The 14,737-nt window shown below is 47.9% G+C and overlaps 1 protein-coding gene and 1 non-coding gene across 2 annotated transcripts; both read right to left on the bottom strand.

Annotated features, from left to right (window-relative positions):
• Positions 1-1,443: 1,443 nt before the first annotated feature.
• Positions 1,444-1,517, bottom strand: trnak-cuu (transfer RNA lysine (anticodon CUU)). The gene has a single exon. It is a non-coding gene; the product is annotated as a tRNA-Lys (tRNA).
• Positions 1,518-4,504: 2,987 nt separating this feature from the next.
• LOC140728736 (endogenous retrovirus group 3 member 1 Env polyprotein-like) lies at positions 4,505-7,312 on the bottom strand. The gene is made up of 3 exons (XM_073047687.1): positions 5,880-7,312; positions 5,494-5,847; positions 4,505-4,540 (listed from the first exon to the last, which is right to left on the bottom strand). Exons 1-2 carry the CDS (start codon positions 7,232-7,234, stop codon positions 5,805-5,807), a joined length of 1,398 nt encoding a protein of 465 aa, XP_072903788.1. The 5' UTR covers positions 7,235-7,312; the 3' UTR covers positions 4,505-4,540; positions 5,494-5,804.
• Between the last annotated feature and the right edge of the window lie 7,425 nt (positions 7,313-14,737).

Below are 14,737 nucleotides of genomic sequence, written 5' to 3'. Positions count from 1 at the left end.
GGGACAAGGGTACTGGGAGTGGACCCACATGCAGGACACAAACACGTCTTTCTTAGGTACAATAACATAGCGTTTATTGCTCGCTACACAGAAGATCGGAAAATCAAGGACAAAGAGGAACACGAACTTCTGACTAGGGGACTAGGATCGCCGCGGACCTGGGACTTGGAAACAGGGAACTGGGATCGCCGCGGCCATGACTCGGACAGGGGGAGCATGGACAACCGCGGACCTTGATCTTGGACCCTGGGGACTGGGACCGCCACGGCCCTTGGGGAGCAATGGGTAGAAGGCAGGGGAGGGGGGGGACCCCCGCCGGGCAGCGGCAGTCCTTCTTCAAAGGGTTAAACACAGACAACGGGCAGGAACGTCGAGTTAGGACTCCGCCTTGCACTCACCCCTGGTAGATTGACCTTGCCCGGACCCCCGGACCCACTCTGGCGACGGAAGGTGAATTGCTGGTTCTCCGATGCGGGCTGAATCACTCTGGCTTGTCGTGACAGCACCTTGCGAAGGCTTCTTAACACTCTCGCCCCGAACGGCTAAAGCCAGGGGCTTATAAACTGCCGGTTCGGGTCGAGGGTAGATTACCATGATTGCCAAGCTCAAGGGACGCGTGAAATGAAATTAAAAGGGAACAAGGCGTCAATGGTCCGGATCGCAACCTAACTAAATTTAAAGGGGAACCGATCCGGACCATGACAACCTCACTTTATAAAATATCCAGTATTTCCGTTTTTTGCACAATTTTTAATCTGTTCAATACACATATACTGTAAATGATTTAGTTATGTATTTATTATTATTATTATTATTATTATTATTTTTCCTTCTATATTACGTATTGCATTGAACTGCTGCTAAATTAACAAATCTCACGTCACGTGCCGGTGATAATAAACTTGATTCTGATAACGATAGATACTTTATTGATTGATTCCAAAGGAATCAAAGTGTAATTGCAATATTTGCATTACAAGTGCAAAGATATAAATATTAGAAGAGAAGTAGAAAGAATAAAAAATAAGTCACTACAAACGGTCGAACGGGGGGGGGGGGTGGGGGTCACCACTTCCGCGACTATAGATTGACATTGTAGAGCCGAATGGCCGAGGGTAAAAATGGCCTAATAATATAGAGCTAATGGCCTAAAATTATCACATTCCGCCTTCTCCAGCCCAGTACTCTTTCACCAATCAATAGCTCAATTCGCAGCTCTTAATCAGCATGTGTTTCTGCTTTCCCTCCTCCATCGAATTCTGACTTCTCATCTTCCCCCCTCCAGTCCCGATGAAAAGTCCCTCCAGCATTTTGTGTGCTGTGTATTAGCAGATTTTTCTCTTGGTTCTGATTATGCCGTATCCGTATTTTGTATTACAGTTAGCGAAACGTGCACGGCGGGTATAAAACCGTCTCCGTTTGGTAAACGGAGAGTGACTGCATCGCCCAACGTGGGGCGATGAACCCACGACCCTGAGATTAAGAGTCTCATGCTCTACCGACTGAGCTAGCCGGGCTGTGACAATGAAACATCTTCGTAGTGTGTCATCCCAGTTCATGGTCAACTGCCGTGCGCAATATGACTTGCGTGCAGACACGCAGACCAGCACACAGTCACAGTCGGTCTCTGTCTCTCTCTCACGCGGAATGACACATAGACATAAATTTACTTATAACCTTAACGTTTTGTTTTGTTCTCGCCTGGATGTGAAGGAGAGAGGTTGAGAGAGAATTAATCCTATTACTATTCCTGCAGGTAACTGCGAGATTGGGACACGCATTTACACTTACCCTGTCGCCCTTCCACACATAATCACGTACTCAAACTCGGTTAGTTACACGAAAATCGCACACGTCTCACAGAAACTTCTATCATGGATGGATTCTATCATCTAAAGAATTTATTTTTGTTGTGTTGCGGCCTCTTCGATATATGCCTAACCTGAGGACGATTTCCCTTTCCTCGACGGCAATTAGAGTCAGAAAAGTACAACACAAACAGGCGCTTCGGCGCGTCTAATCCGCGCCTACTCCCACCGAGACCATCGCCCTTCCATGTACCTGTCCAAACTTCTCTTAAACGGTGAAATGGAGTTCACATTCACCACTTGTGCTGGCAGGCCATTCCACACTCTCACCGCCCTTTGACCCTTATGGTCGCCTTAAACTTTTCACCTTTCAGCCTTAACTCATGACCTGTGGTTGTAGTCCCACCCAGCCTCAGTGGGAAAACCTGCCGGCATTTACCCTATCTATACCCCTCTTAATTTTGTACACCTCTATCAAATCTCCCCATAATTCTCCTGCTCTCCAGGGAATAAGATCCTAAATTATTCGGTCTTCCCTTGCAACTCAGGTCCCGTGAGACCGTCGCTGCTTTCGTTGCTTCTCTGCCCCCTTCCTCTCCATTCCTGATGAAACGGCGACTGTTTCTTTCCATAGATGTTGCTTGACTGTCCGGGTTCTTCCGGCATTGTGTGCGTGCGTTGCTCCAGATTTCCAGCATCTCTAGTATTTGCGGTTCCACACAGTCTCACCGCCAATTCCACACGACCCGTGGACTCACACTGATACTTATACCCTGAACACATTCGCTCTGACACAGAAGGCTTGGGATTGGGTCGGGCGGAACGGCCAGACTCGACACCTTGTTCTGAGTCAAATAGAGAACGATACAATACCCATCGCTGTGACAATCCACCCGTCACCTGCTCGCACCTTTCCATCCACCTCTTTATACCGGCTGTCTCCCGCCACGTTTCAGTCCAGATGAAATGGCAGATTCGCTCAGTGCAAACCGGCATCACCCGACCTTAGACGGACCCGAGTTTGACCCCCACCGCCTGCGCTTTGGGCGCCCACATTTACTCTTGGACTGCGTAAGAAATGGCAGATGGAATACAGTGTCGGGAAATGGATGGTCATGCGCTTTGGAATAAGAAATTAAAGCGTAGACTGTTTTCCAAAAGGAGAAAAAATTCAAAAATCCGAAGCGCGATGGGACCTAGGAGTCCACGTTCGGCTGTGGCCCAACTGCACAGGGGGAAAAGAAGAAGAAGACGAGAGAGGGAGAGGGGAGAGAGGGGGAGGGAGGGAGAGAGAGAGGGGAGAGAGTGAGAGAAGCGGGTCCATAGTTCACAAACTTTAATGCGGACAGTATTTTAAGGGAAAGGGAAACAATAAACGTTAGGCCAGACAGGACTGTTAACTAAAACTCACAAACGGAAAACTAGATGCCAACCCCACAGCTGAAAGGGATTTCTAAATATGAAATGAACACTGCTAGTCTTCAGCGTCAGTCGACTCGACAGTCCACTTTCTCAAGCAAGGTCAAATGCAAGCAGCCAGCGTAAAGTTACTGTGCTTTGCTCAGTCTCGACAAGCGCTATAATGAAAAGAAGGGAGTTAAATAGCGCCGTGACTAGCCGACATGTGCGCAATGTCCGATCGGCTGGGCAGCAACGGCGCGTAGATCCTGCAGGAGAGCTGGTGATTGTGACACCACGTGTAGGATTCGCTAAAGGTTACAGTACTGTAATTTACACTTGTTACGAAAACCCCGTAACCAGGTAACTTACCAGCAAAGATAGATGGATCAGCTGAGTCGGATGCTACTATTTTCAAACGTTTTATTCAACAAGGGCACAAACGTATGGTTAATACAAAACATTCAGATCGTCAAAACTCAATCTAAAACACCGGTGTAACCATAATCAATCAGAAATAAGCTCTACAGTTGTCTAGGGGTTAATACTGAGTCCAACGGAAGTCTAAAGAGTCACTCAGAAGTTTGCAGGCTTTTTCCTTTATAATTTAGAAAAGATGCACACTTGCCCGTCGTCTTGGCAGAGCAAATCCTTGGAATCAGGGGAGCAGACTTCCCCGTTGTTATTTAAAAGCAGTCTTTCGTTGGTTTTAGCCACAGATTCAAATTCGGAATCTAGCGCACGTGGCTTCCTTCAAAATGGCGTCCCGCTCCCACGGGAATCGATCTCGTGTCTCCTGGGTGCATCTGCTGGGTGCATCTGAGAGTCCTCCCCTCAGACCCGCCTTTATACTTCTTCACGGGATCGCAGGTGTCAATCAAGTTGCAGGTAATGCGATCTCTCTCTCAACCAGCCCACTTTGCCCGAGGGCTTTTCAGGTGGTCTCCATGAGACAATAGTCAAAGTCACCTTTATTCTGCTTCTTGGGAGAACGTGGTCTTCCGCACGTCTCTCTCTCTTGGGTCAGTTGACCCCCCTTAACTAGAGTTCTTGCGATTTTCACAAAGGAGGGGGCCAACGGCATAACAACAGGTGGAGTCGGCGATGAGAAAGGCAAATGTGATATTAGCATTCATTTCGAGAGGACTAGAATATAAAACTAAGGATGTAATGTTGAGTATATGAAGCGCTGGTGAGGAGGCCTCACGGAGTATTGTGAGCGGTTTTGGGCCCCTTCTCTAAGGAAGGATGTGCTGAATTAGAAGAGGGTTCAAAGGAGGTTCACGAAAACGATTCCAGGATTGTCAGAAACGAGCCACGCTCCCGAATAATGGCTTCAAGACAAATTCAAGGAAACAAAGTTTATTAACAGTTCTGCAGAGCTGGGCCCCTTCAGAGAAGGGAACCCTGAACCTTACAGGGCAGCAGGTTTTATCCTTCTTCCTTACCACCCCTCCTCCCTGACCCGGGAGGTACATAGTGTTTTCCCATTCCATATTTGGAATTGTTTTTTTACACGTTTCTGTAAAACAATAGTCCATATCTCAGGACTTCAATGATTCCACAAACAGTTAATTTTATCAAGGCTTCTGCATTCATAATTAGATCACACTTGTTTACAGACTTTAACCCAAACATAATTAAATCACAGTTGTCCCTAAACATAATTAAATCATACTTGTCCCTAGACTTTAACCCGGACCTGTCAGAAACGCACATCTTAATTTTGAATCTTACAATAAATACCACCCTTTTTCTTTTTAAGATGTGCGTTTCAGCTAGCATTTCTCTCACTCCCAGGGGGCCCACCACCCTTCCTCCGCCCCCCCTTGAGGGTCAACTTTCTTCTTTAGATAGATAGATAGATAGATAGATAGATACTTTATTCATCCCCATGGGGAAATTCAACTTTTTTTCCAATGTCCCATACACTTGTTGTAGCAAAACTAATTACATACAATACTTAACTCAGTAAAAAAAAATATGATATGCATCTAAATCACTATCTCAAAAAGCATTAATAATAGCTTTTAAAAAGTTCTTAAGTCCTGGCGGTAGAATTGTAAAGCCTAATGGCATTGGGGAGTATTGACCTCTTCATCCTGTCTGAGGAGCATTGTATCGATAGTAACCTGTCGCTGAAACTGCTTCTCTGTCTCTGGATGGTGCTATGTAGAGGATGTTCAGAGTTTTCCATAATTGACCGTAGCCTACTCAGCGCCCTTCGCTCAGCTACCAATGTTAAACTCTCCAGTACTTTGCCCACGACAGAGCCCGCCTTCCTTACCAGCTTATTAAGACGTGAGGCGTCCCTCTTCTTAATGCTCATTCGTCCCATGTTGGGGTATCGCTACGGCCTGGAGCTGGGATACGTTACGCCTGACCAGTGCCTGTATACAAGGAATCAAGCACGGCAGGATCAAGAGAATCATTAGACCCCCGCCTGCTACTAGGAGAGCGGTGCGCCACCAGCTCCCTCCTAGTAGCCCGTCTAGCCAACTCATGTTCCCCAGGGATCTCCAGGTTTGTACTGGCACGTGGGCCAGCTTCCGAATTTTGTCGGATATTTTTAACACGGCCTTTCCACTGTCGTCTATCTTAAGGCAACAGTTTGTAAGATTGAACTTCCCACATACCCCGCCTTCAGAGGCCAATAGGTAATCCACAGCCAGCCTGTTCTGGTATATTGCTGTTCGCATCTGGCTCTGCTGTTTTGCCAACAGCTCCAATGCCAGTGCCGTTTGATTGGTTATCACTTCCACCACCGCCTGCAGTCTAATAATTCGGTTTAACATGTAGACAGGAGTGCGATACCCCCACGACCCATCCTGGGCCCAGGTCGCTGGCCCATAGTATTCAATGATGCGAGCCGGTGGCCACTCATCACCCCACTCGCCCACCTTTATCTCCCGTGTTTCTCTCCTTAATGAATCAAACAGCTTAATTACCAGCTTCCGGTCACCCTCCTGAGGCAGGAGGAAGAACTCCGGTCTTATGAGACCCAGGAAGCAAACACCCGCCCAGTCCCACGGTAGTTTGGTATATGCCTGATTACCGCAGATCCAGAATAACCCCTCCGGGGCAAATCCTCCTTTCTGTGCTTCCTTCCATATTTCCCTGACCCTGGGGACCCCTTCGTACGGATTCGTTCCGCTGCACTTCCAGAATTTAGAGCCATTTCCTACGGCCTCGCAACTGCCATTCGGTTCTCTGGTTATGTACCATGCTGGCTCCTCTGGCCACCAGATAACATTACCTTCCCTCTTTGCTAATTTAATGCTTCGGCAGGGACTTTCTCCCACCTTTACTTTCCCCTTTCTTTCAACACATACTTGTCCCTCCGGGTAATTGGTCAATTTCCACCTTTGCTTCTTCTGGTCTGGGACATTTGTCCAATTGTGCGCAAGCAACTCCCACACACTCAAGCTCTCACCCCTCCACGGCCACTGTTCACTCATGTGCGGTCCTCCACAGACCCAACAACCACTCACATTTAGGCTCGTGGCAATCCGAGTCGCTAAGTCTATAAAGAGGTTCTCTTTAACATCGGGGAGGACTATATCTCTCTCTATCTCCTGATATATAGACGGGTCCGTGGAGACCACTGCCGCCTTCCTTTGCTCCCGCTCTTCTGCCTCCTTTTTCTTCTCATCCTGTATTATAATCTCCTTTACCTTATCTGCATGTTCCTTAACCAGTGTAGATGGGATGTCCCACTGCCCTCCCTTGTTTATACACAACCACCGGTCTTTCCTGGGACAGCTGAGACTTCTCATGGTCCCCCCCTGTCCCATGTATCCTTTATTATAGACTTGGTAATAAGGTTTACTATTCTCCCAACATGTTTCTCTCTTGCTTAGATCATAGCATCGATCATTCACATGCGAGTGGGACACAAATGATCCTGGGAACACCCTCTGCCCCACTCGTACCACGGTTCTGCACTTGTCACATTTCCCTTCAATTTCCCCGACATATAGAATCAAATATATTACAGTCAATAATGTTACAGTCCACATAGAGTTCATTTTTGCTGCCTTTTCAGCCTCACCACCAACGGTTCTTCACCGGGAACACAGGTCCACTCAGTGTGGCTTTCGGGCTTCACCGGTCCTTTTAGATAGATAGATAGATAGATAGATACTTTATTCATCCCCATGGGGAAATTCAACTTTTTTTCCAATGTCCCATACACTTGTTGTAGCAAAACTAATTACATACAATACTTAACTCAGTAAAAAAAAAATATGATATGCATCTAAATCACTATCTCAAAAAGCATTAATAATAGCTTTTAAAAAGTTCTTAAGTCCTGGCGGTAGAATTGTAAAGCCTAATGGCATTGGGGAGTATTGACCTCTTCATCCTGTCTGAGGAGCATTGTATCGATAGTAACCTGTCGCTGAAACTGCTTCTCTGTCTCTGGATGGTGCTATGTAGAGGATGTTCAGAGTTATCCATAATTGACCGTAGCCTACTCAGCGCCCTTCGCTCAGCTACCAATGTTAAACTCTCCAGTACTTTGCCCATGACAGAGCCCGCCTTCCTTACCAGCTTATTAAGACGTGAGGCGTCCCTCTTCTTAATGCTTCCTCCCCAACACGCCACCACAAAGAAGAGGGCGCTCTCCACAACTGACCTATAGAACATCTTCAGCATCTCACTACAGACATTGAATGACGCCAACCTTCTTAGGAAGTACAGTCGACTCTGTGCCTTCCTGCACAAGGCATCTGTGCACCCTGGATACGTGTGTCCACCCTTTTTCTTTTGTCCGTACAGCCGCCTCTGTTGTTAGCAGGATCTGGAAAGGGCCTTCCCACTGTGGCTGTAACTTCTTCGGCTTCCAGGTCCTTACCAGAACCCAATCTCCAGGCACGATCTGATGTAAAGCAAAATCGAGCAGCGGAGTCTGGGCCAAGAGACCCTTTTTCCGCAGTTCTGCAAAGGAACGGGACAAGGCCAGTAAATTGTTCTTTACAAATAAATCACCCCCCTGTAGTGTGGGATACCCCTCTATTTTATTCCAATATGGCAGTCCAAAGAGCATCTCATAAGGAGATATTCCTATATCCTTGCGGGGTGCAGTTCGTATTCTCAGGAGAACGATCGGCAAACACTTGGTCCATGGTAGCTTGGTTTCCAACATCAACTTGGTCAGTTGTGCCTTTAGGGTGCTGTTCATTCTTTCTACTCTTCCCGAACTCTGGGGATGCCACAGGGTATGGTACTTCCATTCGAAATCAAGTGCATCGCAAATTAACTGGTGCGTCCTGGAGGCAAAGTGTGTCCCTCTGTCCGAGTCTATGGACCCCACAATCCCATATCTGGGGATTATGTTCTCAAGTAGTATTCGGGCTACCGTAGGCGCATCAGCTTTGGTAGTCGGATATGCTTCCACCCAGTGGGTAAAGTGATCCACTATTACTAACAGGTACTTCCATCTCTGCACTGGGGGTAGTTCGGTAAAGTCGATTTGGACTCTATGGAACGGTCTCATGGCCAGTGGCTGGCCACCTTTTGGAGTAGATCGCATCACTTTCTTGTTTATCCGCTGGCATGTCGGACATCCAGTTACCTCTTGCTGGGCCAGTGTGTATATTCCTTTGCATACATAGTCCCTCAGAATTGTATCACACATGGCCTGTACTCCCCAGAAGGTTTGATGGTGCAACTGTTGGAGGATGTTGCGGGTTACTTCCTTATTTAGTACCTGTCTCCCATCAGGGACTGTCCATTTACCATCAGTGTCTTTTCGGGCTCCTAGTTGGTTCATACTATCAATCTCCATTCGAGTAAACACAGGTTGTTTAGTAAGTCCTTCCCTCACTGGTATCAAGGTCAGGAGCTGTATCGGTTCTTCAACTGCTGCTCGTTTGGCCTCCCCGTCTGCTAGACGGTTCCCCACCGCTTCAGGTGTTGACCCTTTTTGGTGTCCGGGTACATGCACTACCGCAATTTCAGTCGGTAAGGCCAGGGCTTCCAATGTCATACTTATCATTTGTTCATGTGCCAGTCCCTTTCCCCTGGCCGTTATCAGTCCTCTTTCTTTCCATATCTTCCCAAAGGTATGTACTATCCCATAGGCGTACTTAGAGTCAGTGTATATGGTTCCGATTCTCTTCTCCAATATCCTCAGAGCCCTCTGGAGTGCGTATAGTTCGCACGACTGGGCCGACCAATTTCCCGGTAATCTCCCGGACTCCACTATTCTTTCCGTTTCTCCGTCGATGATGGCATATCCGCTATGCCGTATCCCATCAATACATCGAGACGATCCATCTATATATAGCTCTTGCCCTTCTCCCAGAGGAGCTTCCTGTAAGTCTTCCCGACTTTTCGTTTGCAAGTCCAGAAGTTCAATGCAGTCATGCTCTGACTCCTCTTCCTCCAGTCCTCCATATAGGAACTGGGCTGGGTTGCAACTGGAATCTTTGGCGAAGTTCAGGTCTTCTCCGGTCATCAGGATAGTCTCGTACTTTAAAATGCGAGAGTCAGTCAGCCACCGGTGTGCCTTCTGGGCCAGTAAGGTGCTGACCGAGTGTGGAGAATGCACTGTGATCTTCCCTCCAAAGGTTAGTTTCCGGGCTTCCTCTACCAATACCGCTGTCGCTGCCACTGCTTGGATACAGGTGGGCCATCCACGCGATACCGGGTCTAACATTTTTGACAGGAAGGCCACGGGTTGCCGTTTTCCTCCTTTTAGTTGGGTGAGTACCCCTTGGGCCATTCCTTCGGCATTGCTGACATACAGTTGGAATGGTTTTTCCAGGGCTGGTAAGGCTAACACCGGAGCACGGATCAATTGCCCCTTAATGTGGTTGAACTTTTGTTCTTCCTCCTTAGTCCATTTTACCGCTTGCTCATCCTGTCCCAGCTTATCGTACAGAAATTTCACCAGGGGAGTATAATTCTCAATCCAGATTCGACAATACCCCACTAACCCCAGGAACTGTCGTATCTCCTTCTTGGTACGTGGTAGTGACATTCCCGTTATTCCAGCTATCCTTTCTGGGGTAATGCATCGCTGTCCTTTACTGACCCGGTGTCCCAGATACCTTACTTCCTTTTCTACAAATTGCAACTTTTTCTTTGAGACCCGCAGTCCCTGCTTCCCCAGGAAGTTCAGTAGTCTGATGGTGTCTTCCTGCACCCCTTCCTGTGTTGGCCCGGATAGTAATAGATCGTCCACATACTGTAGCAGTTGGCTCTCTGGAGCACATTGGAATTCCGCTAGTACTTGCTCCAAGACCTGCCCAAATAGGTTAGGTGATTCGGTGAACTCCTGTGGCAGGACCGTCCACCGGAGTTGTCTTTTCCGCCCCGTCGTAGGATTTTCCCATTCGAACGCAAACATGTCACGACTGCTCTCTTCTAGCGGGCAACTCCAGAAGGTATCTTTTAGATCTATTACACTGAACCATTCATGGTCAGGGGAGATCTTACTCATCAGTGTGTAAGGGTTGGGCACTACCGGGTATCGGGTCTGGACAACTGCATTTAGACCCCGCAGGTCTTGTACCATCCGATAAGTCCCATCTGGCTTGCGCACCGGGAGTATTGGGGTATTATACGGTGACATACATTCCTCCAGTAGTCCGTCAGCGATCAGTCCTTCAATCACCGGCTGCAGCCCTTTTCTTCCCTCCATCACGATGGGATACTGCTTCCTCCTCACTGGGCGACCATCCGGTAGCAAGGTGATCTGTAAAGGGCTGATGTTCAATCCTCCCCTGTTTCCCTCTCTATACCATTCCTCGGGCTCTATTTTCTGATCGTCTTCTTCTTTTAATGCGAATAATTTTACTATTATTTCTCCATTGCTTGGCACGGTTCCAATACCCAATTGAACTTGCAGATCCCTTCCTAATAGGTTAAACCCCGCCGAGGGTAGCAGGAGAAGGTCTTGCCTTGTTGCCCTATCTTCATATCCGACTTCCACGTTGTCCACAATGGGCACTTGTATTGTCTTTCCTCCGATACCGGATACCCCCATTACTTTTGATCCTGTCCGGGCGCCGGGGGGTATCTGGATTACGCTAGATCTTTCGGCACCCGAATCTACCATAAAAGTTGTATCTGACCCTTGGGGACCTAATTTCAGATTTACCAGGGGTTCCTGTCGATAGTTTCTTTTCCCCAAGGGTAGGAACCCCCGACCCCCCTAGTCTTCGTCTTCCATCATGGCATACGAGCGCACCTCCCGTCGGTATTTGGGGCACTCGCGCCTGAAGTGTCCCTCCTCGTTGCAGTGAAAACATCTAGAGATCCTCTTGGGTTCCCTACTTCGGTTTTGGCTACCGCTTCGTCCCGGCCAGGGTTCTCTTCTTTCTCTTTTGTCTGCGGTCACCTGTTGGACCGTCTGGACCATTATCCTGACTGCTTTCTTTTGTTTCTCTTCATCCCTTCTTACAAACACTTTCTGTGCCTCCCTAAGTAGTTCACTTAAGGGTTTAGTATTTCAATCTTCTAGTTTTTCCAGTTTTTTTCTTATATCTGGCCATGCTTTCGATACAAATTCAACACGAATCAGCTGTTGGCCAACCTCCGTCTCAGGGTCTTCGATTTGCGGAGCGCTAGGGGGCATATATGGGGGCGGCAGGTGCTCGAGCACCTCCCATGTATTCTTTTTCTGTCCCCCTTCATTTATCGTTTTCAATTTATAACTATTTGTCGTTGGTAACCAGCATAGGGCATAATCACTTTCTTCGGGTTTAACGTTAGGTTTTGAATTCACGTACAGATTAAGGGCTTGTTGTACCCAATCCTCGCTAGACCCGAACTTAGGCCACCACACAGCCGACCCTTGGATCGGCTGGCGGGACCAGAATTCACAGTACTGTATCATTTTTCTCTTTGACTTCCCTTTTCGCCTCCCGTAATCCCAATTTTCTAGCATCCGTCCCAACGGACTATCAGGGGGTACCCCGGCATATTTTTCATCATTGGCGCCTGGATTTCCTTTACCCTTGTCTCTCTTAGACCCCTTATTCCCCATCTCGAGGACTTGCCCGGTTCCAATCCACCCGCAGGCACCCCGTAATTCCACGATTCTCGTGCACTACGTCTCTGCAGGAATTTAATTTGAATGTGACCCACCTAGCTCGGTCACTCCTGTCCAATTCCGGAACCTGTATTACCGCGATCGCCCAGGAATCCACACGCAGGCTACCCCGTGGTTCCACAATTCTCATGCACTACGTCTCTGCAGGATTCACCTGCAGGGTAACCCCGTAGTTCCACAATTCTTGTGCACTACGTCTCTGCAGGATCCACCTTCAGGGTAACCCCGTAGTTCCACAATTCTCGTGTACCACGTCACTGCAGGATCTCTTACCTGGGTCCTGTGCACAGAAATTACTCGATCGCTCACTGTCTCAACTGCCTCGACAACCCCTCTTTGTTTCCTTGAGTCCGCCGGATATCACTCGCTCAAGCCGCGCGGGGCGACGAGCAAGGAATCAGGGACTGCCGAACTCGGCAGGGTGCACCTTCTCCGATGTCCTTCCTTGCCCCCCTCACGGCCGGAGTGTGGATCCCGGACGAGCCCCCAAGTTGTCAGAAACGAGCCACGCTCCCGAATAATGGCTTCAAGACAAATTCAAGGAAACAAAGTTTATTAACAGTTCTGCAGAACTGGGCCCCTTCAGAGAAGGGAACCCTGAACCTTACAGGGCAGCAGGTTTTATCCTTCTTCCTTACCACCCCTCCTCCCTGACTCGGGAGGTACATAGTCTTATCCCATTCCATATTTGGAGTTGTTTTTTTTACACGTTTCTGTAAAACAATAGTCCATATCTCTGGACTTCAATGATTCCACAAACAGTTAATTTTATCAAGGCTTCTGCATTCATAATTAGATCACACTTGTTTACAGACTTTAACCCAAACATAATTAAATCACAGTTGTCCCTAAACATAATTAAATCATACTTGTCCCTAGACTTTAACCCGGACCTGTCAGAAACGCACATCTTAATTTTGAATCTTACAGGGATCGAAATGCTTATGGTACGAGGAATGTTTGATGAATCTGGGCCTGTACTCACTGGAATTCAGAAGAATGAGGGGCGACCCCGTTGAAACCTGTAGAACATTGAAAAGCCTCGATAGAGCGGCCGAGGAGAGGACGTTTCCTATGGTGCAGAGGGCACAGCCTCAGAATAGAATGGCGTTCTTTTCTTTAGAAAGAGGGTGATGAATCTGAAATCGTTCCCATATGCGGCCGTGGAGGCCAAGTCATTGGGTATACTTAAGGCAGAGGCTGATAGGTTCTTGATTGGTCAGTGGGTGAAGGGAAGCGGGAGAAGGCAGGAAATTGGGGTTGAGAGGGAAATGGGTGAGCCACAATGAAATGGTGGAGCAGACCCGATGGGCTGAATGGCCTAATTCTGCTCCTATATCTTATGGTCTTCTGTACCTTGTTCGTCGTTCTCATAATTTTATACACCCCTTGTCCCCTCGTTCCGGACTCTGCCACTGGTGGTAACATCTCCCCATCGACCTTGTGGGGATCAATGTATCTATTTTCATTTTGTGTGGCGCGTTTATTGTGGGTCATTTGTCACGTGGGCTGGGGTGCGGTAGAAGCGAAAAGAATAGTTACGTATTCACGCTTTCTTTTTAGCTCAGCATAGTCTGGTTTTAGAGCCAGGGGAATGATTTTTTGTTGTTGTAAGCTAACGCCTAGGAACGTGAATTTCTCTATTACGCTTATCGCCATCACGAACATTATTTTCCTAATACGCTGAAGAACGTCTGAGGCTAGTTATATCGCTAGTATTAGTTTCTTATTGCAAGATTGTTCTTTACTGGTTTCTTATTAAAGGACAGAAAATATTGTTTTGAACTTGCCTCTTCTCTTCAGCCCTACTGGGGCAGAGACCACCAACAGCAGCTTGCCAGAATCCTCTCTTCTGGGCTAGTCGTGGGCGCAGAAACCGTTCCTTCGGCCCATCTAATCTGTGCCGAACTATTTAAACCGCCGACTCCCATCCACCTGCACAGGGGCCATAGCCCCCCATCCATTTACCTATCCAAACTTCTCTTAAACGTTGACATCGGGCCCGCGTCCACCACTTGCTCATTCCACACACGCACTGAGTGAAGTCTTTCAAATCGTTCCCGGGTGTAGACCATCTTCGAAGATCCTTTCCCTCCCAGGAGGACCTCCTGTCGGTGTTTCAGTCGCACTGCGTTTGCTCTGCACCCGGGCTCGGGACCGTCCATGGCAAACTTCTTCCCAGCTTCGTTATTGTGGAGAGTGCGCCGCGCAGTGTCATCCCCCATGTTTACTCTCTCAGCAGTTCTGGATGGTTTTCAAGTAACCGCTGCAGACCCACAGCGATGTTTCAATGCATTAAACGAATACAGATCGAATTTCTTTAGTTGCTGCAGATAGGACGCATGGCACGGGCATTGCTATTTTAATCTTGTCACATGCACCAATTTACAGTGAAAAGGTACATTTTCACTGCGGGTGTACAGGACCGAGATACGCTATATCAGCGAGTCGCAGCAACAACATTGCA

This window comes from Hemitrygon akajei, chromosome 6 (genome assembly GCF_048418815.1).
Source record: "Hemitrygon akajei chromosome 6, sHemAka1.3, whole genome shotgun sequence".
Classification (NCBI taxonomy): domain Eukaryota; kingdom Metazoa; phylum Chordata; class Chondrichthyes; order Myliobatiformes; family Dasyatidae; genus Hemitrygon; species Hemitrygon akajei.
The sequence above is the reverse complement of the archived record's forward strand: the minus strand, read 5'-3'. Positions and strand labels throughout refer to the sequence as shown.